The following is a 24,968-nucleotide window of genomic DNA, read 5'->3' as shown; positions in this document are numbered from 1 at the left end:
ACAACACAATAATGGTTAATGTAATTTTCTATTTTTCTAATATTTTACAGCAAAAGTATCAGATCTAACAGGCGATAGTGATCTATGAGTTGGTCATCACTGATATGCCGTAGGCTACATTAAACATGTAAAACATTAAAACACAATAAGACTCAAATGTAAAACAAATTAAAAAAGGATTTTACAAAACTAAACGACATGAATATATTAATAAACAACCTAAACTTTACCTCCGGAGACATTTGTTATTTTTGTTATACATTTTTTATACGTTTTAATGCTATCTTGAAAACAAATATCTTTATATATTAACATATTTATATTTAATTTGCACATAATTATTGTATATTGTATAAGTTAGCCGGCAAAAAGCAGACAGACGCACTAAAAACTGCTCATATATATATATTTTCAAGAGTTCACACTTAGCTGATAATCAATAAAGCGTATTTGGCATGCTGTCCCGGGAGAGAGCCCTGAGCTCGTAATATCCTCGAGCCCGGGGCTCCCTCCCGTTAGAAGGGCGAGAGGGGAATTCGAGGTCAGGTCAGGCCCTGCTGGTCACCGTGAGAAGTGGAAACTCAGGTTGTATTGGGTGATAATTTGTTTTAGTCGATTGCTATGGTTTATGTTTTTGGACGGTGGGAGGAAACCGGGGAACCCGGGGAAAACCCATGCGAACACGGGGAGAACATGCAAACTCCACACAGAAACACCAACCAGCCCGATGGGTTGGACTAGCGGTGTTCTTGCTGTGAGGCAACAGTGCTAGCCACTGGGCCACCGTGTCGCCCGATCAGAAAAAGTGGGAGGATGTAGGGGTGGAAGGGGGGAGCTTCAAGACGAAGATAACTGGAGTGGAAAACTCAGGGTATTTATAATGCTTCCGTAATCATCTAATAGGGCTGATTACGGAGCTAACAAGGAGCCAGCCGTGTTGATTATAAGCACGTGATCCTCTCGAAATTAGTTTATGAATAAACCACACTTTAAAAAAAAAAAGGTAGACGCAGACGTCATGTAACAAGTCAGACGTTGATGTCACGTCCATTGAGAGGAATGTATGAAGGGCAAGAAAATTGTAGCCAACCACCAATAAAACTCACAAGAAGAAGAAAAAGAAGACGAGCGTGTGGGACGTCAGTGTTTTGAACGGAGGATTCAACTCCATTAGAGCGCTGTTGGGTGTCAGAGACGTGTGGAGTTCGCTAATCTCATCTCGTTCTCATCCTGAACTGGTACTGTGTTTGTAAACCAAACCGTTTCATCGGATTTTGTGAGTATTGATAACTTTTTTTTCTTATTCACGTGAGCTACAACACTGCTCGCCAACGAAATCTTGCTGGGTCTAACTTTATTTTTATTAGATGATAATGTTGCTTTAAAATTGTGTTTACTTTTTGTATCTCTAAGCTTTGCTGAGTTTAATGGCTTAAGGGGATTTAAACAAAAAGGGAAACAAAATAATTCAAATCATACTTGCGTGATGTCAGGCCCAATATTCAAAAGTACCTTGGTAAACAATATAGGGAGCGTGTCACAAGTTTTTACTGAAGGAATGTGTGGATATAAAATCAACCTCAATAAATAACACAATAATAGCCTCACACAGGGCTCATACGGTCATGGAAAACCTGGAAAAGTTTTAGAAAAACCCTCAAAGTTTTGCAAAAGTCATGGAGTTTAGCTTAACAAATATCGATAAACTTCAATATAGGTTAGCTGCCTGTCTTTTCTGTTCTTGGCCAAAAACATGGTCTCATATTATGAATGCTGTGTAAGCCTTATCTAAATTAATTTGACATAAATCTAAAAAAATAAATAAAATTCAAACTAAATAGATTGATGTGTGTTTTATGAATCTATGCTGTAATAAATTTGAATCTGCATTTTTAATAGACATTATATGATTCTGATTTGAGCCTCGGCTGGCTCAGTTGGCGTTTATGTGTTGAGTTTGCATGTTTTCCCTGCGTTCACATGGGTTTCCTCCGGGTGCTCCGGTTTCCCCCACAGTCCAAACACATGCGGTACAGGTGAATTGGGTAGGTTAAATTGTCCGTTGTGTGAATGTGTGTGTGGATGTTTCCCAGAGATGGGTTGTGGCTGGAAGGGCATCCGCTGTGTAAAATCTTGTTGGATAAGTTGGTGGTTCATTCCGCTGTGGCGAACCCGGATTAATAAGAGACTAAGCAGACAAGAAAATGAATGAATGAATGAATGCTAACATTATTTCTATCACTGCTTTTGTAAAAATCTGTTATGAGTTTGATTTCAACCCGTCAGATTTGCTGAACATAGTCAAAGTGTGAAAAAAGGAAAGCTGTGATTGCACAGTTGCTTCAGCAAATGCATTTTTAACCTTTATGCTGATAACACCCAATTATACCTCGCTTCCGAAGATAACAATGTAAGATCCACTGAGGTCCTGTTAGCATTTACAGAAAGTGAGACCATGGCTTGCATTTATTTAATCATTTTACCTTTAATGACAATAAAGGCGACGCAGAGGCGCAGTAGGTAGTGCTGTCGCCTCAGCAAGAAGGTCGCTGGTTCGAACCTCGGCTCGACTCAGTTGGCATTTCTGTGTGGAGTTTGCATGTTCTCCCTGCGTTCGTGTGGGTTTCCTCCGGGTGCTCTGGTTTCCCCCACAGTCCAAAGACATGCGGTACAGGTGAAATTGGGTAGGTTAAATTGTCCGTACTGTATGAGTGTGTGTATGAATGAGTGTGTGGATGTTTCCCAGAGATGGGCTCTCTTGCACACACTCACATACACTACAGCCAATTTAGCTTATTCAACTTACCTGCATGTCTTTGGACTGTGGGGGAAACCGGAACACCCGGAGGAATCCCACACCAACATGGGGAGAGCATGCAAACTCCCCACAGAAATGCCAACTGACCCAGCCAGGGCTCGAACCAGCGACGTTCTTGCTGTGAGGTGATTGTGCTACCCACTGTGCCACCATGCTACCTGTGCCTTCATATTTATTAGTTATTTATTCTCACTCCAACTAGGACTCTTGGATCTGGCAGCCTTGTCTGTTCTGGGATCGAGGTTAAAACACAGCAGCTTTCATGACAGCAGGGCCCAAACTCTGGAATAATTCACAGGCATCGATCTGAATGGTGTCATCACTTTCCTCCTCCAAATCCATACCTAAAAAGCCTTCTTGGTGTGGGAGTGTAATGTATTTATTTCAGCATAATGCATTTTACTGTAGATGTATTCGGTTCAATCGTATTTATGCTTCATGAATGAACGAATGAGTGAACAATAAGTCATGTTTAGGGAGGGATTTAATATTGGTTGTATATTATTTTTAAACACGAGCATTAACATTTTGGTATAAAGTGTCATGGTCAGTTATTTCAGAGGAAACTGAACCCACTATATGATGTAAACTCACCGGCCACTTTATTAGGTACAGCTGTCCAACTGTTCATTCTCTGTAAACCCTAGAGACGGTTGTGCGTGAAAATCCCAGTAGATCAGCAGCTTCTGAAATACTCAGACCAGCCTGTCTGGCACCAACAACCATGCCACGTTCAAAATCCCCTTTCTTCCCCATTCTGATGCTCGGTTTGAACTTCAGCAGATCGCCTTGACCATGTCCACATGCCTAAATGCATTGAGTTGCTGCCATGTGATTGGCTGATTAGAAATTTGCATTAACGAGCAATTGGACAGGTGTACCTAATAAAGTGGCCGGTCAGTGTACTGTCCCCTGTACTCTGTATGTTGTATCCCTTTATGTACACAGTCTATGCCTCTTGCTGCCATGTGATTGGCTGATTAGAAATTTGCATTAACGAGCGATTGGACTGGTGTACCTAATAAAGTGGCCGGTCAGTGTACTGTCCCCTGTACTCTGTATGTGTTATCCCTTTATGTACACACTGTCTATGCCTCTTGCTGCCATGTGATTGGCTGATTAGAAATTTGCATGAACAAGCAATTGGACAGGTGTACCTAATAAAGTGGCCGGTCAGTGTACCGTCCCCTGTACTCTGTATGTGTTATCCCTTTATGTACACACTGTCTATGCCTCTTGCTGCCATGTGATTGGCTGATAAGAAATTTGCATTAACGAGCAATTGGACAGGTGTACCTAATAAAGTGGCCGGTCAGTGTACTGTCCCCTGTACTCTGTACGTGTTATCCCTTTATGTACACACTGGCTGTTTCTCAATTCCAAGAACGCAGAGAACGGACTTGTGTTCTTGTGGAGAGCGGTCTTGCCAGTTGTCCTCGGAAGAACGAACTCAGGAGACCGCGAGGACAGAGAACGCGTCCTTTGAGAAATGGGATGCTGCGTTCTTCCTGATGGTCATGTGACCTTCACGTGTTTTAAATGGAAATTATTTAAACATTACAGCCTTCATACAACGATTTATTGTTTCCCCCCTCTTCAAAATATATACTTTGCATAAAAACATTATAAATATATTCTGCACAATATAAATAAAACAAATTTTAATACGAATTTCATCAAACAAACACCCTTAATGTGTTTATTCCTTTATTAAGATGTTCATGTTGATGTTTACTTTCACCGTTTCATTTAGGGAAACTCCTGAGGTAAATAAGTAATATCTCCAAACTTTAATAATAAATCTAAATAAAATGCTGCGCTTCCCACCTCCAGTCGCAATGACTTCTGGGACTTCCAGAGCGAGCTCGCTGCTGAAGTCTGCATCGATGCGTCCTCGATATCAAGAACACATCCGGGAAGTTTCACGCGTCCTCCGTACTTGCGGTCTTGAGTATTGGAACTGAACTTAGGCAGCTGATGATGACGTTGCACGAGAACACGAGGACGCAAGACCGCTGAAGAACGCATATTGAGAAACAGCCATTAGGCTCGTTTGAGGTGCGCCTCGCCTTGACTGCATTGTAAACGAGAGCAGGCGTGCGCAGTAAGAGGAGGGCTCAAAAATTACATCAGAAGTCGGACACCTGCTGAATCTCGCTGTTTAGCCACCTGGAAACGTCACCAGTGGCGGAGATCTCGTTCGCGTTTTTTATCGCAGACGAATGACCTCATGAAAAAATACTATGGTGATTTGTAGTAAATATTATAACATTTTTGAACATGTTTATTCAGTATTGGGTTGTGTTTATAGTTGTTGTGATACCAGAACTATAAAATTTAAATAGGCTATTTTATAACATGGTTCAAAAGCACTACAGTATACATTACTATAGTATTTTTTAATGTGGGAGTGGATGCAATAGAAATATCACTGTTTTTACAGAGATGGTCAGAATTACAGAAGATGAACCGCTCATTAACTAAAAGTGTGTATTAAAAATATAATTCTGTATATTCAACAAACGTTAAAAGAATAACAAAATAAACAGCTTATACAGCAAGAAAACTTTCAAGAAACCTAATTTGGCTACATTATAAATGAAGTAGCCATAGATGCTTTTGAGTGACAAGTCATGACAAATGTTTGTTTGACAAATAAATTCTTAGGGGATTAATTATATTGACATGCTTATTAGGTCTATATAAACTGCTTTTAGTCCAGCCAGACTAAAATAAATAGCCCAAGACTTTCTCCAGAATAAAAACTATTAGACTGTAGGAAAAACTGTGGAAATGTTCTTGGTCTATTAAACATGACTTTTGACTTCACATACATATACATATACATATGTGTGTGTGTGTGTGTGCGTGTGTGTCTTGTTTACTACACCCTTTTCACTTCTCATATGAAACCACACAAAGATGAGGCATAATGACAAAACAGTCTGATTATCTTTGTATTTCTGAATATATGTATATATTAGATTGACTTTAATGGAATAATGCTGCATAAAAATTACAATACAAAATTCACACAAACATACAAAAAGTGAAAATGACAACAAACAGGATTTAAGACTGAGAGAGAAATATAATACAGCACACACACATACTAATGATTTATTAATAACATTTAGTTATATTGGATAGGTCACGTTATGTTTTACAAAGCGTTTGTTTTTGTTTGCGTGTAAATCTAAATAAATAACCATATTTGATGCTCTTTATGACTTTTTTTTTTAATTATCAACGAAAATACAAAAAAGGTATTCAACAAATCCAGGTATAAACCTTAGTAAAACAAGATAATAAAGTGTAATGTGTCAGTCTCATCCAATGAGCATTCAGCTGTGTCGTCAGCCAGTCGTTTCCCATCATGCTTTTGGTAACGCAGTCTTTTGAGAGCAACTGCGGCCGACTGCTCTATCCTATGGCGAGCGGAATGGGTCAATAACTTGACGCTGCAACGTTCACTCGTCTCACTGAACGTGACGTCTGCGTCTGCCGAACGTGACGTCTTCGTCTGCCGAACGTGACGTCTGCGTGTGCCGAACGTGTCGTCTGCGTCTGCCCCATTACTGTTCCGCTGCTTTAACGTGACGTCTGCGTCACGTCTGCGTCTGCTTCAAGGGTTTGCAGCACAGTGCTCTCATTTATGCTTTATTATACCTATTCATTCTTTATCAGTGTTTTCACTTATCCACAGTTATGTTTCATTTGCAATTAAGTGCTTTTTACCTTTCTTATTTATAGTTTTTTATTTCAAATGGTAAATATTTATACAAATGATTTAAACATTTTGGTATGCCATATATGGTTATTCCTATATTGCTTCTTTTATTGTGGATACAGCTGATTGGTGTGTGTCTACAGTTTGCAGCAGTGTGTGTGCACACCTGATGGCTGTGTTTGACCTATAGTTCATGTGTGTGCTCATATGAAAGCCTTTGCTTTGAAATTGCAAGGAAATTCCATTATGAAAAATGTCTGTGTCAAAAGCATCCAAGTGTGTTTAGTGATTTGCAAATGACTGTGTGTAATGTTTTGCTAACAGTATGAAGCTATGTGCCTACAGTTGTGCAGATCTAGCCTTGTGTTTTGCTCCATGATTGTACGGTTTTGCTAACTGTAGGAAAAGTTTAATTTTAGTGTGTTAGCAATCATGAAAAACTGTAACTGGGTATTAGGTATAAACTAGGCTATTATATTTATCTACAATACATTTGTTAACAGTAGTATAGCTGTAAATATTAGTCTTCAATAAATATGTTTAACAGGAGTTATAAATAAATAATCTTCAATAAATATGGACGGCAATGTTGCAGTATGGAAGAGGAAGCACGGAAGGGAGGAAGATTGGTAAACAGGAGACAGGGCATGGGATTTTTTTTATATATTGAAATGTACACATCACCAGAAAGCTGAATAAAACACTTTACATTTGTTGTATGGTTTTTATTAGGATAGGGCAATATTTAGCTTTCTGCCTATCACTGTTTGGTGAATACAGTATGTTCATGTACTTTATAGCAATACCTCTGAAACAAATCAAACCCAGATTATATCAGTATTAGTCAGGTAGAAATTATACGAGTGTTTAAGATTGAGATCAGCAGTGTGTAAATGAAGCAAACAGATTCATCTTGAATGAGGCGTGTGTGTTCTGTACGGTGTTAAAATTGTGTTTTGTTATAGTGTTGTAAAGTTTTGGATGAAGTGTTTCATTTTGCAAAAGGTCTGATGTGTTCTGCTGTTTGTGTGTGTGTGTGTGTGGAAATTGTGTGTAGTGTTTTGACAAAATGAGCCTTCATTTCAAAATTGTGCTCGAGCAATCAAAAAAAAAAAAACTGTAAATGAACATTGACTCACTTACAGTTTTTTTACACACAATTACTTGTACTTCAGACACAATGACTACAACATGTGACTGATGTACTAACCCCCTGAACCAATGCAGCTAAACTACAAGCACAATTCCTGCTTTACACTCAAACTGCAGGTTTAAAACACACTTTTTTTTCAAAACACAACACACAATTCTCTGCATTTGGCACATATTTCATGCAGAACATCTCTTGTTTTTACAAGGAACACACTGTCATTCACAATTGTAAAGTCAGTTGTCCTACTTTGTATACTAACTCATGACATGAGTAAACACCTGTCACACAGAATTGCAATTTAGAAATCAGAGCTCATCTGGTTCATAACTGGTTCACTGCCCACCCATGTTTTTAGTTGTTTATCTCCTTCCATATTCTCCATTCCTTAAAGATTTTTTTTCTGCTTGGGGATGGAAAGTGTATGCCGAAATATACAAGTAATTGTGTGTAAACAATTAAGAAAAACTGTAATAGTGACATTCTGCCACCTACTGGCGATTTTAGTTTTTAGTTTAGATGTTACATTTAAAGCAAATTTTAATTTTTTTAAATTATTTCAAATAACATTAGGCTATTCAACGTTTTAAGATTAAACATCACTGTTTTGGTTATTATTATGAATGGTTCAGGGTTTGGGTAATATTAGGAAATAATATGACAATTTAAAATAACGCTTTTCTATTTTAATATACTTATTTATTTATAAGATGCAAAGTACATTTTTTTGACACTATTATGTCGCATGATTTTTCAGTGTATTGTCAAAGTTGTGCTGTTAAATATTTTTCTATGATATTTTTACAGGATTGATTGATTGAATCCTGGCAAATTATTATTCAAAATATAAATACTATTAATGTAACATTATTGCTGAATAAAAATATTAATTTTCTTTCAAAAAAGAAAGGAAACAAATGAAAAATAAATTATGTTATGTTTTTTTATTTGTCAAAGAATCATAATATTGTTTTAAATGTAAAATAAAGAAGAAAGATGCTTTAAAAACAACACAATAATGGTTAATGTAATTTTCTATTTTTCTAATATTTTACAGCAAAAGTATCAGATCTAACAGTCGATAGTGGTCGATGAGTTGGTCATCACTGATATGCTGTAGGCTACATTAAACATGTAAAAAATTAAAACACAATAAGACTCAAATGTAAAACAAATTAAAAAAGGATTTTACAAAACTAAACAACATGAATATATTAATAAACAACCTAAACTTTACCTCCGGAGACATTTGTTATTTTTGTTATACATTTTTTATACGTTTTAATGCTATCTTGAAAACAAATATCATTATATATTAACATATTTATATATAATTTGCACATAATTATTGTATATTGTATAAGTTAGCCGGCAAAAAGCAGACAGACGCACTAAAAACTGCTCAAATATATATATTTAAAAAAAAAGGTAGACGCAGACGTCATGTAACAAGTCAGACGTTGATGTCACGTCCATTGAGAGGAATGTATGAAGGGCAAGAAATTGTGCACTGCCTCACACACTGCACTGAGCCGTGTGAGCAGCGTGTTATGATACGTGTTAGCAAAAAAATAAATAAATAACTTCACTGCTACACGTGAATCACGCGTAACGTCTGGCTTGACACTTCACTGCCACACGTGATTTACGTGACGTCTACGTGACGTCAACGTGACGTCTACGTCACGTCTGCGTCTTAAATTGCATGGATTTAATAGCAAAAAAAAATATTTTTTAAGACGTCAGTGAGACGTTCAGTGAGACGTTCAGTGAGACGAGTGCACGTTGCAGCGTCAAGTTATTGACCCATTCCGTACGCCATACTATCCGAGGTACCCGCCTCGCGATCGCGAGAGTTTTTTGGCGCACGTCAGCGTGACATCAGAGCGAGGCGAAGGCAAGGCGGACACATTTCTAACCGGCATGCATCTTGCGGTGATCACCGGTGATCGATTCTGCGCAGATTTTGGTCAAGTCAAACGAGCCTTTTGTCTATGCCTCTTGCTGCCATGTGATTGGCTGATAAGAAATTTGCATTAACGAGCGATTGGACTGGTGTACCTAATAAAGTGGCCGGTCAGTGTACCGTCCCCTGTACTCTGTATGTGTTATCCCTTTATGTACACACTGTCTATGTCTCTTGCTGCCATGTGATTGGCTGATTACAAATTTGCATTAACAAGCAAATGGACAGGTGTACCTAATAAAGTGGCCGGTCAGTGTACTGTCCCCTGTACTCTGTACTCTGTCCCTTTATGTACACACTGTCTATGCCTCTATAGATAGTAATGGGATTTTCATTCTACCCACACAGGCTTCTACTATTCTCCATAATCTCCATCAGACTGTAATGAAGCTCTGCATGTAACTACTGCATTTTGCTGAATGACTCAAAACTAGATTACAATTGAAACGGGGATAATTGAAACGCGTCTAGTTAGCAGTTAAGGTAAAACGTATGCCCTCTCTGTTATCCGAGTGTCAAGGTATGGGATGTATTTTCAATTAAACGCTGTGGATCGTGGCCAAAGTGTGATGTCGAACTGCTGGCCTGACACTTGTCGGAGGTGGAAGATTGATGGCGGCACTTTGAACATTTCAGATGGGGCTCAACCTCTGTTAAAAAGAGAGCGCTGAGGGAAATGTCACCAAATGAAAGTGGTCAGACCGGAAATCCTCAGTGGAGCAACACCGACATCGATCCGACAAAATCAGGAAAACAGGAGTGGGTGTAGAAAAAGCCAAAAACAAACATGAGGGATTAAACCGAGGCTCAAATAATAATGCTTTTACAGCCTTAACCACTGAGCCAGGGACAGCATTACAGCTCTGTTCCAGGACTAAAAAGCTAAAGGTCTGGTCAACACTGCAGCTTATTGAGGACCAGACCAGCTGACTAATATATAAAGTGACATGCAGAGCATTTTTAACCAGCTGTGTAGAAGAATGCGAGCATATTTATAAAAAGAGAAGTTATTTAAACAAGCGGATGATGCTGATAGGGTGATGTGATGGCTCAGTGGCTTGCACTGTAGCCTAACAGCAAGAAGGTTGCTGGTTCAAGTCCCGACTGGGTCTTCACTTTCACCCACAGTCCAAACACATGCGCTATAGGTGAATTGAATAAACTAAACTGTGGGGCGACAGCAAAACTTACTGCGCCACTGCGTAGCCATACTTTTGATTATTGGTATTTTATTATTTTAACTAAATTTGTTAAATATTAAAAGTTAGATAGAAACAACGTTTGGAAATAATATTCTGTTAAATAAATAAATAAATAAATAAATAAATAAATAAATAAATAAATAAATAGTTTTAAAAATAAAAGGGTGAAGCGGTAGCGCAGTGGATAGCACGTTCACCTCACAGTAAGAAGGTCGCTGGTTCAAGCCTCGGCTGGGTCAGCTGGCATTTCTGTGTGGAGTTTGCATGTTCTCCCCGTGTCCAAACACATGTGGTATAGGTGAATTGGGTAAGCTAAAATTTACCGTAGTGTGTGTGTGAATGAGCGTGTATGGGTGTTTCCCAGTACTGGGTTGCTGCTGGAAGGCCATCCGTTGAGTAAAACATATGCTGGATAAGTTGGCGGTTCATTCCGCTGTGGCGATCCCTGATTAGTAAAGGGACTAAGCCAAAAAGAAAGTGCATGAATTAATTTAAATTATAAATACACATAATTTACATACATGCCTGCATAAATAAAATATAAATAAATCAATAGGCACAGCCTGCGCAATATCCTCATATTCCATCTGTAATGATGTTATAATGCAAATAGTTTGTTTATAATGAATCATTAACCGCATATATATATATATATATATATACAGTCGTGGACAAAAGTTTTGAGAATGACACAAATATTAGTTTCCACCAAGTTTGCTGCTAAACTGCTTTTAGATCTTTGTTTCAGTTGTTTCTGTGATGTACTGAAATATAATTACAAGCACTTCATACGTTTTAAAGGCTTTTATCAACAATTACATGACATTTATGCAGAGTCAGTATTTGCAGTCTTGGCCCTTCTTTTTCAGGACCTCTGCAATTCGACTGGAGGGTGTTTTGGTACCATTCTTTATTCATGGCTGTGTTTTTGGGCAAAATTGTGAGTGAGCCTACTCCCTTGCATGAGAAGCGATCCCACACATGAATGTTCTCAGGATGCTTTACTGTTGGCGTGACACAGGGCTGATGGTAGTGCTCACCTTTTTTTCTCAGGACAAGCCTTTTTCCAGATGCCCCAAGCAATCGGAAAGGGGCTTCATCTGAGAATATGACTTTGCCCTAGTCCTCAGCAGTCCCTTCGCCATACTTTTGGCATAAGACCAACCTGTCCCTGATGTTTTTTTGTTTTTTTTGGAGAGAAGTGGCTTCTTTGCTACCCTTCTCACCTTGTCCGGAGAAGAAAAGGTGAGCGCTACCATCAGTCCTGTGTCATGATCCTGAGACCATTCATGTGTGGGGTTGCTTCTCATGCAAGGGAGTAGGCTCACTCACAATTTTGCCCAAAAACACAGCCATGAATAAAGAATGGTACCAAAACACCCCTAGTAGCAAAGAATTCTGGCCCAGATTTGGCATAAAGCTGGGACATCAGGCATTCATCCGGCACTGGCATACAGCATGTGGGCCAACCATGGCCTGGGTTTGGCAGAGGTGGCACCGTCTATAATGCGGCACACAAGATTTGGGCCAGATGTTAAACGTAGTATTTGGCCCAGATTTTAAAAATTGATTGTGGGCCACGTGAGTTTGGCCAGTCTTGACTTGTATATAAAAATAATTTTTGATTAAATAAATCAATCCTACCAATCAGGTCACTGAGAAAAAACAAGGCCCATAGTGTGCCTAAAGCACAATGCTACATAGGTTTATTAATTTCATTGCAATCGTGACACACCAACCTTTCTGGCCCAGTTCAGGCCCAGTTATGAGTTATTAACTTGGCTGAGACTTGGCCCAGATATGGTCTGTGTTTGGCCCTTGTCTGGAAGCCAGATTTGGTCCAGTCATGTACCGTAATTCACTGCGGCATGTGGGCCAAGCAAAACCTGATTGTGTGGGCCAGAGCTGGGCCAGAGAAATTTTGCTATCTGGGACCCTCCAACAGCACCTTCTTCCAACAACAGTTTGGTGAAGATCAATGCATTTTTTCAGCATGATGGAGCACCGTGCCTTAAGGCAAAAGTGATATCTAAGTGGTTCGGGACCAAAACGTTGAAATTTGGGGTCCATGGCCTGGAAATTCCCCAGATCTTAATCCCATTGAGAACTTGTGGTCAATCCTCATAGGTGGATGAACTATCAAAAACCCACTAATTCTGACAAACTCCAAGAACTGATTATGAAAGAATGGATTGCTATTGAGAGCATATCCAGTCGAATTGCAGAGGTCCTGAAAAAGAAGGGCCAACACTGCAAATACTGACTCTGCATAAATGTCATGTAATTGTTGATAAAAGCCTTTAAAACGTATGAAGTGCTTGTAATTATATTTCAGTACATCACAGAAACAACTGAAACAAAGATCTAAAAGCAGTTTAGCAGCAAACTTGGTGGAAACTAATATTTGTGTCATTCTCAAAACTTTTGTCCACGACTGTATATATATATATATATATATATATATATATATATATATATATATATATATATATATATATATATATATATATATATATATATATATATATATATATATATATATATATATATATATATATATATATATATATATATATATCATAGGTTAGACACAGAGACAGATCTACACTAAAAAGAACTAAAATCTGCCATCAGCCAGTGTCGGTTTAGAGAACTTATTTGTAAGAAACGTGGCGCCATCTAGTGGAGAACAACATGTACATACAACATTGAATTTTTCATTCATTCAATGTCTTTTTGGCTTAGTCATTTTATTAATCTGGGGTCGCCACAGTGGAATGAACCGGCAACTTATCACGCATATGTTTTATGCAGCGGACACCCTTCCACCTGCAACCCATCACTGGGAAACATCCATACACACTCATTCACACACACTACGGTACATTTTAGCAGACCCAATTCACCTATACCACATGTGTTTGGACACGGGGAGAACATGCAAACTCCACACAGAAATGCCAGCTGACCCAGCCGAGGCTTGAACCAGCGACCTTCTTTCTGTGAGGTGAACGTGCTACCCACTGCGCTACCGCTTCACCCTTTTATTTTTAAAACTATTTATTTATTTATTTATTTATTTATTTATTTAACAGAATGTTATTTCCAAACGTTGTTTCTATCTAACTTTTAATATTTAACAAATTTAGTTAAAATAATAAAATACCAATAATCAAAAGTATGGCTACGCAGTGGCGCAGTAAGTTTTGCTGTCGCCTCACAGCAAGAAGGTTGTTGGGTCGCTGGTTCGATCCTCGGCTCAGTTGGCGTGCATGTTTTCAGTTTTGCATGTTCTCCCTGCGTTCGCGTGGGTTTCCTCCGGGTGCTCCGGTTTCCCCCACAGTTTTCCCCTACAGGTGAATTGGGTAGGCTAAATTGTCCGTAGTGTGTGTGAATGTGTGTGTGGATGTTTCCGAGAGATAGGTTGCAGCTGGAAGGGCATCCGCTGTGTAAAAATGTGCCGATAAGTTGGTGGTTAATATACAAATAAATGTGGATAATGGAAGAATAACAAGTAGAAGTAGGAGGGAAGAGAGTATAATTTCAAGAATTAGATTTGGACATACAGGACTCAACAGTACATGATGAAACAACATCAGACTTTAAAATGTGATTATTGTGGGCAAGAAGAAACAGTAGAGCACTTTATTATGAAATGTACAAACTAGTACAACAGCAGGAAAGTATTTATTTTAAAGATAAATGTAAGAATTTCGAAGAGTTTAAATGAATTTTTAATTGGTTAAAGTACTACAAAACAAGCCAGATGATGATTGTATAGAATTTGTATTTTATTTTTTTAATGTCTAAATTAGATAAAATAATCTAGATAGAACTTGTGTATGTTTTTTTTTTTTTTGAAGATGGATTGTAGGCATAGATACATACACTAGATATCGCATAGAAACCCTGAGCATGCGTCAATAGCGCCGCCACATTGGTACAGTGCTCAAGGACAAATGTCATTCAACCGCACTAGTCAAGACAGTGTTACTACGTGAAGATGCTGTACTTTAGCGCTGTCTACAGGTGTAGTAACGAGCAAACAAAGAAAACAAAGCACAAAGGCAGAACATTTCATAGGTAATATTAAGTTTTTTTCTGTTTTTGTATTATCTGAATTTTTGTGCTAATCAGGTAACGTTATTGATAACAGTCACTTACTGCATTCACCATAAGGCAAAGCAACTTCCCGGCTAGTGAACGAGTCGTTCGGGGGATTCATTCACAAACGAATCGCTCCCTCCGTCAGTATGAGAAGTGAAAGCAGGAGAGGAGGTGTGTTTCAGGACATGATTAGATCAGATTTACCAGGGCTACAGTTCTGTACACAAACACAAGCTTTTTGTCAGGAATGCCCGTGCGGTCACTGATCCGTCAATGTAGAAAAGTGATGTAAAATTATAATTTTCGTATTTAGAAAAAAAAAATACATACTAACATCCAGGAAAACTCCCGATCATAGATATATGTGTATATGGGTATATCTCTGGCTTTGGATGGCCACAGTCCTCAACTGTACCTTGGTCCCGCATTCATTTCAAAGGAGCGCTACCCTGTAGCAAGAAGGCGGCGCTTGACGCATTCCGTCCATCTAACGTATATTTCTCCTCACCAGCAGGTAGCGGTAATGCACCTAGAAGTTGTATGCCAACCACCAATAAAACTCACAAGAAGAAGAAAAAGAAGACGAGCGTGTGGGACGTCAGTGTTTTGAACGGAGGATTCAACTCCATTAGAGCGCTGTTGGGTGTCAGAGACGTGTGGAGTTCGCTAATCTCATCTCGTTCTCATCCTGAACTGGTACTGTGTTTGTAAACCTCACCGTTTCATCGGATTTTGTGAGTATTGATAACTTTTTTTTCTTATTCACGTGAGCTACAACACTGCTCGCCAACGAAATCTTGCTGGGTCTAACTTTATTTTTATTAGATGATAATGTTGCTTTAAAATTGTGTTTACTTTTTGTATCTCTACCCTGCTGAAAAATCCAGCCTAAACCAGCCTAGGCTGGTTGGCTGGTTTTAGCTGGTCGAACAGGCTGGTTTTAGAGGGGTTTTGGACACTTCCAGGCTGGTTTCCAGCCATTTCCAGCCTGGTCTTAGCTGGTCAGGCTGGAAAATGACCAGCAAAAACCAGCTTGACCAGCCTGGTTTAAGCTGGACATAGCTGGTTTTGGCTGGTCATTTTCCAGCCAGACCAGCTAAAACCAGGCTGGAAATGGCAGGAAACCAGCCTCGAAATGGCCAAAACCCCTCTAAAACCAGGCTGGTCAACCAGCTAAAACCAGCCAACCAGCCTAGGCTGGTTTAAGCTGGATTTTTCAGCAGGGTAAGCTTTGCTGAATTTAATGGCTTGAGGGGATTTAAACAAAAAGGGAAACAAAATAATTCAAATCATACTTGCGTGATGTCAGACCCAATATTCAAAAGTACCTTGGTAAACAATATACTGTAGGGAGCGTGTCACAAGTTTTTACTGAATGAATGTGTGGATATAAAATCAACCTCAATAAATAACACAATAATAGCCTCACACAGGGCTCATACGGTCATGGAAATCCTGGAAAAGTTTTAGAAAAACCCACAAAGTTTTGCAAAAGTCATGGAGTTTAGCTTAACAAATATCGGTAAACTTTAATATAGGTTAGTTGCCTGTCTTCTCTGTTCTTGTCCAAAAACATGGTCTCACATTATGAATGCTGTGTAAGCCTTATCTAAATTAATTTGACATAAATCTAAAAAAAAAAAAAAAAAAAAATTCAAACTAAATAGATTGATGTGTGTTTTATGAATCTATGCTGTAATAAATTTGAATCTGCATTTTTAATAAACATTACATGAAACATTCCCTGCTAAAAAAATCCAGCTGGTTTTAGAGGGGTTTTGGGCTGGTTTTCAGCTATTTTCAGCCTGGTCTTAACTGGTCAAGCTGGTTTTAGCTGGTCATCTCCCAGCCTGACCAGCTAAGACCAGGCTGGAAATGGCTGGAAACCAGCCTGGAAATGGCCAAAACCCCTCTAAAACCAGGCTGGTCGACCAGCTAAAATCAGCCAACCAGCCTATGCTGGTTTAAGCTGTTTTTTCAGCAGGGTTACGTCATGAAAAATGACTTGAAAGTCCTGGAATTTTTGTAGTAAAATGTGTGCTCACACAATATTTAATAATTGCAAAAAAAAAAAAATAATAAATTCAGCCTCTTGCATTTGTGATCGTCCTGTAAAAAGGGTGGAAATAAATGAATAATGGTCCAGTGTGTAAAGGAGCTTTGTAAATGTAAGAGTTGAATTATATTATGCAATAAAATAACATAAATACTCTCAGTCTTAATAACAATACACTTGAGCAATTCCATGCAAATGTCAACCTTGCTATGAAAAAAAAAAACAAAGCTTGTTGTGCAAGCAAGTATTTTACAGCACTTTAGAAATACTCAAAAATGTCTCTGTCAATGTTTTCCAACTATTATATTTGACTTGCCAAAGTCACACAAGTGGCAATTTCACATCGGTCACATCCATAACGGAGAGGTGTCACATCCATAACAACACTTTTTTTCCCTCATAAATGCAAAAATATTAAATAAAATAAAGTCAATCATTTTTGTTCTGTAGAGAGAACTGTATCCTTTTGATGATCATTATTTATTTTGGGTTGTGCAGTTTAATTCACAGAATTTCTACAAAGTATGTTGCATACTCTAAACTCGCTGACTTTTTTGTTCACATCCGTAATGCATGCTTATTTTCCTCATTTAAAATATAAACATGTTTACAGATTGATATTTTTCTGCTCCAGTAATTCTGTGGTTAGTTGTTCTGAACAATATAAACATGTTTCAATATAATGTTAACACATACTTTCCATGTGAATTTGGAGTTTTTACTGAACATGTCACATCCATAATGCTAGAATTGCTCACTTATATCTGAGACCCAGCATTCTGTTGCTAACTGATAAACATTTAGAATCTGAATGTTATTGGCATATACCTCTCACCCTGAAGGTTATTAAAACAACATTCAAGATAACAAAACTGCCTTGAAGTGAAGCGCACTTTTATTTTTTACAAACATCTTCGCTTTATAAGTCTTCTATGTGAGCTAACAGAGCCGTGGGTCTGAGTGCACATTTTACAAGATAACACATTATCTTCTGCCAGTCATATGTCATTACTTAGTTAATCAGAGCTATACAGCTGAGCACCATGTACTGTAACAGCAGCCACAGCAGTAAAGCTTGCTATGCACTGACATTGCAAAGTGGACTTCCAGTATTTTAATCCCTTTCATAGATTTAATGGCTTGAAACCGTTTTACAGACTAGTTAGTTTAACTAAGTTTGAAAAGACTAGGTTATCACGTTAAAATAAAGGCTCTTGCTAAATAATTGCACAATCCTGCATTGATAGATGGCTACTGTTCTTACATGTGGATTGATTGCCAACACATAATTCTACATATTAGGGACCCCCTCGAAAACGAGTTGATACATCTTAAGGGGCTATCCCATTCATTAAATTTAGTTCAATATTGCTTATGATATAAATAAACAATGCATATTGAATTCTTGGTCTTCAATGGAAAAGCTATATTCCACATTTTTATTAGACTGCAGGGTTCAACGCTAAGGATTTTTTTCTACTGGGCCAATCGGGCCAGTGGTTGAGGTTTTTACTTGCCCTGCCAAAATTTTCACTGGCCCCACTAAAAAAAAAAAAAAAAAAAAAAAAAAAAAGGTTAATATCTATTTCTTAGCCACATATTTTAAATAATGTGGCAAAATAATAACAATGTCAATAATAACAATAACAACTAGATTCTTAAAGTTTGAGGACAAACTTTGAGGCTGCCTTGTGAAAGTCTGATGGTAATAGTTTATTTAGTTTAAACAGTTTTAAAAAGTATGAAAAGATGATAGATAGATAGATAGATAGATAGATAGATAGATAGATAGATAGATAGATAGATAGATAGATAGATAGATAGACTACCATGTTACTAGCATGATTCTAGCATGAATTAGCATGTTACTAGCATGATAGACAGATAGATAGAAAGATGGTGTGCTAGCATGAGTCAAACAAGCCAACCCCCGCTTCTCTGAGATGTTCTGATACTAAGATATAGCTGCTGTTAAATCGTTGCTAGGTTAGTCTGTTTTGTTGCTATGGAGTTGATTGACAGTTTAGACTGATGGTGTATCAAAGCTTCTTGCCAGTATAAACAATTAAAAGCAACACATGTTTCTATCACACTGCAGCATGACAATATCAATCTGAACCTCTATAATGGAAGTCTATGGGACAGTTTCTAGGGTCCCAAAAGTGGTTGCTAGGGTGTGGCCAGAAAGTTAAACGCTCATCAGTTATTGGCAGTTAGGTAGTCTGAGTTAAATGAGCCCAGTTAGAAGTCTGTAGGACAGTCTGATGCAGAGTTATGAGGTCAGAAAGTTTGGTCCAATCTTAAGTTAATGGGATTTTTCCGACGGTCCCAGGAAGTTTTTCGGAAAACCGAAAGTCAGATCAGTCAGAAAAGATATAGCAACCCGAGTCAGGGCAGTTTGGAGGTCTGGTGTGAGTTTGGTGGTCATAGCTTGAAAGCTCTAGGAGGAGATAGAGTTTAATTTTTAGTCTCAGAAGAAAAATAGGATAACAATAGTCTGGCTTGCTACACAAGCCAGCCTAATAAAACAACAAAAACAATGTCTGAATTTAGAATTTAAACATTTAAAAAATGTTAATAAATGTATAATGAACAAAATTATTATTATTATTAGTAGTGCTAGCTGTGTTTGATTAGGGTTGGAGAAAAACTGCAGAGCTGTGGCTCTCCAGGAATTAAGTTTAAGACCTATGTTTTAAACAGTACAGCTCCTCTTTGCTTATATGGAGCCCAATAAAATAATCGGGTAAACCCAAATCATTTATTAACATGAATTACACATTTTGTTAAACTAATGCATGTTTTTTCTCTCCACATACAGGCCTTAAATCAAGTCTCTAATGCAGCACGAGGAGAAATAAACAAAAATCCAATGAAATTAGTATGTTTATGGAGGAAAGGGAAACTAAACTCTGTGAAATGAGTGGGTCATTTTTCTGTGATAGAGCTGTCAACTCTCAGCTGTGAGTATCATCTAGCTACACAACTATCTGCTAAGTTACTTGAGAGTAACTCTCTGTGACACTGTAAAACGGTGTAACCTGTTAATTTGTTAAAGACTGATGAAATGATTTATTGGTTACAGGAATTAGTCAAGTAGAGTTCAAAATTCCAACATGTATAATTAAATGGATACCTCGCATCAAAGATATATTCTGTCAAATTAAAGCTACACTTGAAACAATAATCTATATTACACTTTAAATTTCTGGTATGCATTCTATCCCCATCAGGAAGAGAAAGAGAGCAGCGTCTCCATTATCTAGCTGTGTCTCTCTGAAGAGTAACCGCTCCATTCGTCTCCCCCCTGATCTCAGTGATGGAGCTGTGAACTCTGACTCTGTGTGAGTATCATGTTCAACTCCACGTTTCTCTCCCTACATTTAGGAGGCTTTTACACATTTGCTGCTGCCTGAGCCAGGGTGTGATTGTTTCTTGCACCTGACTCTGAGATATTTTCCTAATTAGTGATTATCAGCCCGTAGTTTCTTTACTACCAAACTCGAACTCTTATTTCATATAGTTTTAGGTTCAGTACCTTCAGTAGTTCAAATTATACAAAATTTAATAAATTACATTTAAAGAAATGTTTTAATAAATTTCATTTCATTAAGCCCTCCGTCTGATCATGATTGATCTCCTAATGTGCTTCGTCTTATTCTTTTACATTAATATAAAATTATTAAAATAGACTTGTTCACAGCCGTTAGATCTTATGTTAATAGATAAAGAATAATACATGTTGTGTAATATTTTAATATTATATTTGTTAGGGTTTTAAGCAGCATTTATAATAATTAAAAAAAAAAACAACAATCCCAATCTGACCAGGTCAAATTTAAGCATTTGAGAAATAAAACACACTGTCTCTGTTATAGCACACACAAACACACACACGCGCGTTATACAAACAAACCAAAAAACGCAGAATCCCATCTTATGTTTATAATGTCTGAGCAGAATGTAAGTGTGTATGTGGTTGTGTTCTAGTGTGGAACATGGAGGAGGATTCAGGACTGTATCAACACTGCACAAATGTAAGTCTCTCACACGCACATGTGTAGAGTTTGTAGTTTGTCGTAAATGTTGTAATGTGTGTGTTCTTGTGTTCAGATGCCTGCAAACTCACACTGGATCCAAACACAGCAAACAACAATCTCGTTCTCTCTGAGGAGAACAGAACGGTGACGCGTGTGAGACGGAAATGGAGTCGGTCTTATCCTGATCATTCAGACAGATTTGATGAGATCAATCCTCAGGTTGTGTGTAAAGAGAGTCTGACCGGACGCTGTTACTGGGAGGCTCAATGGAGCGGATCATCTGCTGAAATAGCAGTGTGTTATCAAGGAATCAAGAGGAAAGGAGGGACTGATGACTGTGTGTTTGGACGTAATGATCAGTCCTGGAGTCTCTTTTGCACTGATCAGTTATTCTCTGTCAATCACAACAATGAACGCACCGATATCTCCGTTAATCCAGACTCCAGCAGGACAGTAGGAGTGTTTGTGGACGAGTCGAGCGGCTCTCTGTCCTTCTACAGGGTGTCTGATAAGCTCACACAATTACACATAATCAACACCACATTCACCGACACACTCCACGCTGGATTTAGACTCGGTTATAAATCTTCAGTGTCTCTGTGTCACATTTAATAACACACAGAGTCTATAAACCTATGAAAGTTTTCTTACTCATGTCATTTCTTCTCTCTTGTGTTTGCTGTGATGTGTATTAAACACTCTGCTGCTTGTGAAACAGATTCACTTCCCGTTTCCTGTTGGTTTTGTGTTTGTACACTGCCTTAATGTCCTGTCAGAATTAATGTACATGTGAGTTTTTTAACTCCTGTTTATTATTGTGAATCTACAGACGATCGTTTTAATGGGCTCTGTCATACACCTGGCACAATAAGGGGCAAGATGTGTTTGGTGCGATTTAATGCTATTTTCTGACCAGTGCAACCCTAATTTTTCCATTTTGCGCCTGGTTGTCTAAATCGCAAATCCATTTGACCCAACTTGTGGACTCATAGGTGTTGGTCTAAAAAGGAGGTGTGTTAAGGCGCATTGTTGTCATGTTGCTATTTTGATGAACTGAAATAGACCGCACCATTGACCAACTGAAAGTAGGTCTAAAGTCCAGCGCAGAGCGTGTTAGTTATGGGCCTATGCAGGTCCAAACGCTTACACACTGCTTAATACACACAGGATGAACAGCAATACACAACTAGAACCCAAAGTTCATTGATAAACTTTGATGTTGGCTTGAGAAAAGCCAACGTGACTGCGCTAGGACTGGGAATGGCAGTTTACAGGAAGCACGGCGGCGGTTGCTAAGTGGTTGCTAGGCAGTTGCTAAAACGTTTATGGCATTGTTAGGTGGTTGCTAAGCAGTTGCTAAATGGCAATGCTCGTGTACATATTTGATCAAATGCTAATACTTAGTAGGCATTCCTAGCATATGTTATTGCATTTAGATAATCATTCATAGCATGTAGCTAATTGTTATTAGCACTTGGCTTCCATTATCATTGTTACCATGCATAGTACACAGGAAGTCCCATTTGCTAGCATGAGTCAAACAAGCCAATGCCCAGGTCCCTAAGATGTTCTGATGTAGAGATATTGCTATTTTTAAATGGTTGCTAGGTTATACTGTTTTATTGCTATGGGGACATTTGACAGGTTAGTGATGATACGTCAAAGCTTCTTGGCAATATGAGTGATCTTAATCAACCCCGATGTTTCTATGACAGTCTTTATGAGTGTCAAAAACTGGACTTGAACATTATGTATTCCTGGTGTTGGGTTGCGGCTGGAAAGGCATTCGCTGTGTAAAACATGCTGGATAAGTTGGCGGTTCATTCCGTTGTGGTGACTCCTGATTAATAAAGGGATTTAGAGAATGAACATTATGTAAAAATGGCTTGCCGTATTTTTTTGAAAATACAATGCTTAATTAATTAATTAAGTGTGAAAGTGATACATGCAAAGATGGCTTGCCATATCAGTAAAACATGGAGTTTAAGTCAAAACTGGCTTGCCATATTTTGAGAAAAAAATGCTTAAAAAATATTTATTGGAAAACTATAAGTCTGATAAACCTTAAAGATAAAGCAACAAAATCTAACGCATCTAAATACAGCTTTTGGCCAATTTTGGGACTTGTATAATTTTTTTTTATATGCCCGGATTATAAAAATTTAATATTTAACATTTTTTTATTAAAAAAACGATAAGTCTTATAAGCATGAGGAGATATAGCAACAATCTTGAATGCAGAAGGCACATTTTGACCACATTTGAGCCTTGTGGCATGAACGGCCTAGGAGGAGATACGTTTGTTTTCAAGGACAGAGTAGTATAACAGTATATTGGCTTTCTCAAGCCAACATAAATATCTTTACATATGAAAACAATTAAAGGATTAAAATGTTACAAATATTATTATTTTCTACATAAATATAAAAAAACACAGCCTTCATGCCTTTTTCCAGGTCATTCATGATCATTTGCATTAGTATAATGTTATTATTATTAACAGTATTTTTTATTTTAAGCATATTTATATTTGTTTTATTATAAATAAGTTACGATTTGTCCATCTGTGGGGTTTTGGAGACATGCATCACCATATGGGGCATAAGAACAGGACGTGTGTGGTTTTTTGACCACACTTCGTTATTATTGTTCATTTATTTGTTTGCTTGAAATTAAACCTGAATTTAGAAATAGTTTTGAAACAAATCTTTGCGCTTAACAAAGGAAATTAAATGCATAGGCTAATGGATGTCTTCAGTGGACTGCGTACAACACTGTTTTCTTCATGAAAGTAAAGGAGTAAAGAGTAAAAGTAAAGTAAAGAGGCTTAATGGAGGCTGTTTTCTCGCTAGTTAAGCGTTCAGTTTTTACACTAACAAAGTCTGCCATGTAAATAGCAAATGCACCTATTTAAAGGGAATGTGAGAGGAGACTCTTGATTGGTTTATTGCACATTATGCTCAAAACACACCTAGAACTCATTAAGAGAATAAGCACAACCATGTGCTGGGGCACAAACTGTATTTTTCCATCCTTAAAAGAGCAAAAGTGTATTCAGACATGCCCTTAATTAGGAATTAGGAATGCCCCGATCATTTTTTAGTCCTCGAGTCCGAGTCGTTTACTTTTGAGTATCTGCTAATGCTGAAACCCGATCCGATATTTCTAAAATATATAAAAAAGAATAAAGAAGAGCGAAGAAACAGATCCAAGGATGTTCCTTATTTTTATATTTAATTCACCTTATTTTAACATTCAACAACTCTGTTAACAAACAGAGCACTTTTGTGAGGTAGCTCATACAATCAAGTTATAAATAACATCAATTCTTGACTTTTGGACTCGGGAGACTTTCAAGACCAGAGAATGCATAAAAAATGTGGAAAAAGTGAAGAGCTATGAATACTTTCTGGATGCACTGCATATGCAAAATAATAAGATATATAAATATAATTTCAATAGTTTATTAATCATTTACTTACGCATTCTGAATGATCTTTAAAAAAACACACCAACTATGCTTAAATAACTGCTTTGTAAATGATGCATCACTTAATTTAGTAATATTTTTTTCCTTAGAGTATGAAAGTACAACCGTTTAGCAAATTTAAATGAGCTTATAAGTCAAATATAAAGCATTTGTTTTATAATTATATAATTATAAACTGCTTATGAGAATTGATGTAGAGTTATTGCTTAACCGATAATGAATTAGTGGTTTGCTAATGCTTAATAAATGGTTCATGGTGTGTAGTTATTATAAAGTGTTACCTTTATAACATTCTCAGGCATAATTTTTGAGCCACGTATTGTTACATTTGTTGTTTTAAGTGATGGTGAACATTTTCTGCGGGTTTTTTTTTTTTTTTTTTTTTTTTTTTTTTTTACATACAACCAGA

The 24,968-nt window shown here is 37.6% G+C and overlaps 1 protein-coding gene across 4 annotated transcripts; it reads left to right on the top strand.

Annotated features, from left to right (window-relative positions):
- Nucleotides 1-1,104: 1,104 nt before the first annotated feature.
- Nucleotides 1,105-21,792, top strand: si:ch211-214b16.2. Of its 4 annotated transcripts, none has more exons than XM_073943662.1 (6): nt 1,105-1,276; nt 15,488-15,707; nt 19,851-19,992; nt 20,263-20,373; nt 21,020-21,066; nt 21,143-21,792. In XM_073943662.1, the coding sequence occupies exons 3-6, from the start codon at nt 19,913-19,915 to the stop codon at nt 21,679-21,681; spliced, it is 777 nt and encodes a 258-aa protein (XP_073799763.1). In that variant the 5' UTR covers nt 1,105-1,276; nt 15,488-15,707; nt 19,851-19,912; the 3' UTR covers nt 21,682-21,792. The 4 variants fall into 4 exon arrangements, with proteins under 4 accessions (XP_073799763.1, XP_073799762.1, NP_001373508.1 ...); XM_073943661.1 differs by having other exon boundaries at nt 15,485-15,707; NM_001386579.1 differs by lacking the exon at nt 1,105-1,276 and having other exon boundaries at nt 15,557-15,707; nt 21,143-21,778.
- Nucleotides 21,793-24,968: the final 3,176 nt, after the last annotated feature.

This window comes from Danio rerio, chromosome 3 (assembly GCF_049306965.1).
Source record: "Danio rerio strain Tuebingen ecotype United States chromosome 3, GRCz12tu, whole genome shotgun sequence".
NCBI lineage: Eukaryota > Metazoa > Chordata > Actinopteri > Cypriniformes > Danionidae > Danio > Danio rerio.
The sequence above is the reverse complement of the archived record's forward strand: the minus strand, read 5'-3'. Positions and strand labels throughout refer to the sequence as shown.

Excerpts from the sequence above, each read along its gene's own strand:
- si:ch211-214b16.2 (XM_073943662.1), top strand. The coding sequence starts at position 19,913 with ATGTTTATGGAGGAAAGGGAAACTAAACTCTGTGAAATGAGTGGGTCA. Across the intron at positions 19,993-20,262 it reads AGAGCTGTCAACTCTCAGCT|GAAGAGAAAGAGAGCAGCGT; the intron begins GTGAGTATCATC and ends TATCCCCATCAG. Across the intron at positions 20,374-21,019 it reads GCTGTGAACTCTGACTCTGT|TGTGGAACATGGAGGAGGAT; the intron begins GTGAGTATCATG and ends GTTGTGTTCTAG.